This window comes from Homarus americanus, unplaced genomic scaffold (genome assembly GCF_018991925.1).
Source record: "Homarus americanus isolate GMGI-L3 unplaced genomic scaffold, GMGI_Hamer_2.0 scaffold45562, whole genome shotgun sequence".
NCBI classification, from domain to species: domain Eukaryota; kingdom Metazoa; phylum Arthropoda; class Malacostraca; order Decapoda; family Nephropidae; genus Homarus; species Homarus americanus.
The window spans coordinates 7,131,102-7,136,715 of NW_024744839.1; the positions used below are offsets into that span (position 1 = coordinate 7,131,102).

Sequence of the window (5,614 nt, forward strand, 5' to 3'; positions counted from 1 at the left end):
TGCTAATACCGAGTCATACATTTCACTGCATCCTATATTGACATTACTGTATTGGCTTCCCGGTAACTCACCTCTATGATGTGATCACCGACGAGCCGTGAGCAGGAGAGACCCTGGTCGACCACTGTGGTATCAGGCCCTCTAATGGTCGCGTCCTGACAACACAACTTCCAACCCGCCCATTTTAAAACTCTTAATAGTGATGGGATGTCGCTCTTTTACTGTGCACTAAACAGGCGAGTTGCATTCAGCAGCAAGTCGCCTGGCAGGACGTTGTGATCCTAACTGCCTCACAGCTAACCAGGCGACGAGTAATGACACGAATATTTCCCTGCACAGTTTACTGCCGAGACATGCCGGACCTGGTTAGTGTAAGGCGGTACTTGTATAGTGGAGGGGGCGCTAGATGAGTCAACGAACGATAACAATAAAAAACAAAATGTCACATTTTAACAGACACCCTCCAACAGACACCCTCCAACAGACACCCTCCAACAGAGACCCACCAAACAGACACCCTCCAACAGACACCGTCCAACAGACACCCCTCCAACAGACACCGTCCAACAGACACCCCTCCAACAGACACCCTCCAACAGAGACCCACCAACAGACACCCTCGAACAGACACCCTCCAACAGAGACCCACCAACAGACACCCTCCAGACAGACACCCTCCAACAGAGACCCACCATCCACCAGACATCCTCCAACAGCAACCTCAACAAGACCCACAACAGACACCCTCCAACAGAGACCCACCAACAGACACCTCAACAGAGACCCACCAACAGACACCCTCCGACAGACACCCTCCAGCAGACACCCTCCACCAGACACCCTCCAACAACCACTCAAAAACTCCCAACAGACACCCACCAACAGACACCCTCAACAGACACCCTCCAACAGACACCCTCCAACAGACACCCACCAACAGACACCCTCAACAGACACCCTCCACCAAACACACCCCTCCAACAGACACCCTCCAACAGACCCTCCAACAGAGACCCACCAACAGACATCCTCCAACAGACACCCTCCAACAGACACCCACCAACAGACACCCTCCAACAGACACCCTCAACAGACACCCCAACAGAACCCTCCAACAGACACCCCAACAGACACCCTCCAAGACACCCTCCAACAGACACCCTCCAACAGACCCCTCCAACAGACACCCTCCAACAGACACCCCTGCAAGAGCACCCTCCAACAGACACCCTCCACAGACACCCTCAACAGACACCCTCCAACAGACACCCTCCAACAGACCCCAACAGACACCCCTCCAACAGACACCCACCAACACCAACAGAGACCCACCAACAGACACCCTCAACAGACACCCTCCAACAGACACCCTCCAACAGAGCACCCTCCAACAGACACCCACCAACAGACACCCTCCAGCAGACACCCTCCAGCAGACACCCTCCAACAGAGCACCCTCCAACAGACACCTCCAACAGACACCCTCCAACAGACACCCTCCAACAGACACCCTCCAACAGACACCCTCAACAGAGACACCTCAAGCAGACACCCACCAACAGACACCCACTCCAACAAACACCCTCCAGCAACCACCACTCCAACAGACACCCTCCAACAGACACCCTCAACAGACACCCCTCCAACAGAGCACCCACCAACAGACACCCTCCAACAGACACCCTCCAGCAGCCCTCCAACAGACACCTCCAACAGACACCCTCCAACAGACACCCTCCAACAGACACCCTCCAGACACCCTCCAACAGACACCGTCCAACAGCACCCCTCAACAGACACCCTCCAACAGAGACCCACCAACAGACACCCTCCAACAGACACCTCAACAGAGACCCACCAACAGACACCCTCGAACAGACACCCTCCAACAGAGACCCACCATCCACCAGACATCCTCAACAGCCAACCTCCAACAGAGACCCACCAACAGACACCCTCAACAGAGACCCACCAACAGACACCCTCAACAGAGACCCACCAACAGACACCCTCAGACAGACACCCTCCAACAGACACCCCTCCACAGACACCCTCCAATAGAAAACCCTCCAACAGAGACCCACCAAAGACATCGTCCAACAGACACCCTCCAACAGACACCCCAACAGACACCCTCGAACAGACACCCTCCAACAGACACCCTCCACCAGACACCTCAACAGAGACCCACCAACAGACACCCTCCAACAGAGACCCACCAACAGACACCCTCCAACAGACACCCTCCAACAGAGACCACCATCCACCAGACATCCTCCAACAGCCACCCTCCAACAGAGACCCACCAACAGACACCCTCAACAGAGACCCACCAACAGACACCCTCGAACAGACCCCTCCAACAGCCACCTCCAAGACACCCTCCAACAGAGACCCACCAACAGACACCCTCAGACAGACACCCTCCAACAGACACCCTCCACCAGACACCCTCCAACAGAAAACCCTCCAACAGAGACCCACCAAAAGACATCGTCCAACAGACACCCTCCAACAGACACCCACCAACAGACACCCTCCAACAGACACCCTCCAACAGACACCCTCCACCAGACACCCCTCCACAGACACCCTCCACCAGACACCCTCCAACAGAAAACCTCCAACAGACACCCCTCAACAGACACCCTCCACCAGACACCCTCCAACAGACACCCCACCAACAGACACCCTCCAACAGACACCCTCCACAGACACCCTCCACACAGACACCCTCCAACAGACAGCCCTCCAACAGAGACCCACCAAAGACATCGTCCAACAGACACCCTCCAACAGACACCCCACCAACAGACACCCTCCAACAGACACCCTCAACAGACACCCCACCAACAGATACCCTCCAACAGACACCACCAACAGACACCTCCAACAGACACCCTCAGCAGACACCCTCCACCAGACACCCTCCAACAGACACCCTCAACAGACACCCTCCAGACACCCTCCAACAGACACCCTCCACCAGACACCCTCCAACAGACACCTCCAACAGACACCCTCCAACAGACACCCACCAGACACCCCCCTCCAACAGACACCCACCAACAGACACCCACCAACAGAGACCCACCAAAAGACATCCTCCAACAGACACCCTCAACAGACACCCTCCAACAGACACCCTCCAACAGACACCCTCCAACAGCCACCACCCCTCCAACAGCCACCCTCCAACAGACACCTCCAACAGACACCCTCCAACAGACACCCTCAACAGACACCCTCCAACAGCCACCCTCCAACAGCCACCCCTCAAACAGCGCCTCCAACAGACACCCTCCAACAGACACCCTCCAAACAGACACCCTCAACAGCCACCTCCAACAGCCACCCTCCAACAGACACCCTCCAACAGACACCCTCCAGCAGCCACCCTCCAACAGACACCTTCCAACAGACACCCTCCAACAGACACCCTCCAACAGACACCTCCAGCAGCCACCCTCCAACAGCCACCCTCCAACAGACACCCTCCAACAGACACCCTCCAACAGACACCCTCCAACAGACACCCCTCCAACAGCCACCCCTCAACAGACACCCTCCAACAGCCACCCTCCAACAGCCACCCTCCAACAGCCACCCAAGACACTTTCCTGACACCTAATAAGACGTTTAAACAGAGAATATTTACACCACAAAGCCTTTTAGAGTAAATTATCTATTATCAAAATCCTTTAAACTAATAGAACTTTATACATTACAACAATGGGCCAATTATTTTCACTTACAATTCCCTTTTAAAACAGATGAGGTATTTAGATAACAAAGGCCTTTATAAACCCCCCCCGAGTTATTTACACAGCAGTATTTGCTCGATGTGTTAACTCTGCAATCACAGTTCCCTAGTTATTGTTCTTACACTGTAATAGCATGAGATTGGATAGGGTTTTTCTTTGTCGGGATTGGATTAGGTTAAGTTTGGTTTATTGAATTAGAACCTATTATGCCACATATGTTATGTAACTCCTTACATATATACATAACCCCTCATAATCATCACTATTATTATTATTATTATTATTATTATTATTATTATTATTATTATTATTATTATTATTATTATTATTATTAGTATTATTATATTATATTTATTATTATTATTGTCGTTGTTGTTATGATTGGTTATACATGATAAAGGACATGTTTTTATCAGCTCTGAGGTGTGTGTGTGTGTGTATGTGTGTGTGTGTGTGTGTGTGTGTGTGTGTGTGTGTGTGTGTGAGTAAAGAAAGGTATTAAAAATCACCAAAAACTTTAAAACAAAATTTCTTAACAAAATATTTATTCTTCAGAAAATTAGGCTACAAATTCTGTGTATCGAGCCAGCACTCAGACCCAAGACGGGAGATTGAGCGAGACAGTGAGAAGCATCTCTCTCTCTCTCTCTCTCTCTCTCTCTCTCTCTCTCTCTCTCTCTCTCTCTGTACCTTTATAGGTAATTTATACACATACACTAAACACACACACACACACACACACACACAGACCACACACACACGCACACACATATACACACACACACACACACACACACACACACACACACACACACACACCTTAACACACACCAAAACACGTACCAAAACACACACACATATACACACACACACACACACACACACACACACACACACACACACACACACACGAGGGTAGTAAGTTAGATCAGGGAAAAAAAAAGTCTCAGACGAACAATTTTTATAGACAGTTCATCTGGAAGAGTTATCTCTCTCTCTCTCTCTCTCTCTCTCTCTCTCTCTCTCTCTCTCCAGTGTCTCCTTGATTTTCTCCTTCACATGTCTTCTTGACACCCTCTTGTTGTCTGCCTCACCTTCCCTATCTCTCTCCTCCTACCTGCATGTCTGCCTCACCTTCCCTATCTCTCTCCCTCCTACTGCATGTCTGCCTCCACCTTCCCTTCTCTCTCCCTCCTACCTGCATGTCTGCCTCACCTTCCCTATCTCTCTCTCTCCCCTCCCTACCTGCATGTCTGCCTCACCTTCCCTATCTCTCCCTCCTACCTGCATGTCTGCCTCCCCACCTTCCCTTCTCTCTCCCTCCCTACCTGCATGTCTGCCTCTCCCACCTTCCCTCTCTCTCTCCCTCCCTACCTGCATGTCTGCCTCTCCCCCTTTCCTATCTCTCTCCCTCCTACACATGTCTGCCTCCTCCTTCCCTATCTCTCTCCCCTCCTACCTGCATGTCTGCCTCTCACCTTCCCTATCTCTCTCCCTCCTACCTGCATGTCTGCCTCTCACCTTCCCTATCTCTCTCCCTCCTACCTGCATGTCTGCCTCTCCACCTTCCTATCTCTCTCCCTCCTACCTGCATGTCTGCTCACCTTCCATTCTCTCCCCCCTACCTGCATGTCTTGCCTCTCACCTTTCCCTTCTCTCTCCCTCCTACCTGCATGTCTGCCTCTCACCTTCCCTATCTCTCTCCTCCTACCTGCATGTCTGCCTCCCACCTTCCCTATCTCTCTCCTCTACCTGCATGTCTGCCTCCCCACCTTCTATCTCTCTCCCTCCTACCTGCATGTCTCCCTCCACCTTCCCTCTCTCTCCCCCCTACCTGCATGTCTGCCTCT

At 51.7% G+C, this 5,614-nt stretch overlaps 1 protein-coding gene across 1 annotated transcript; it reads left to right on the top strand.

The window, feature by feature from the left end:
- Positions 1-439: 439 nt before the first annotated feature.
- LOC121878109 (mucin-2-like) lies at positions 440-3,631 on the top strand. The gene has a single exon (XM_042384100.1). It carries the CDS (start codon positions 440-442, stop codon positions 3,629-3,631), a length of 3,192 nt encoding a protein of 1,063 aa, XP_042240034.1.
- Positions 3,632-5,614: the final 1,983 nt, after the last annotated feature.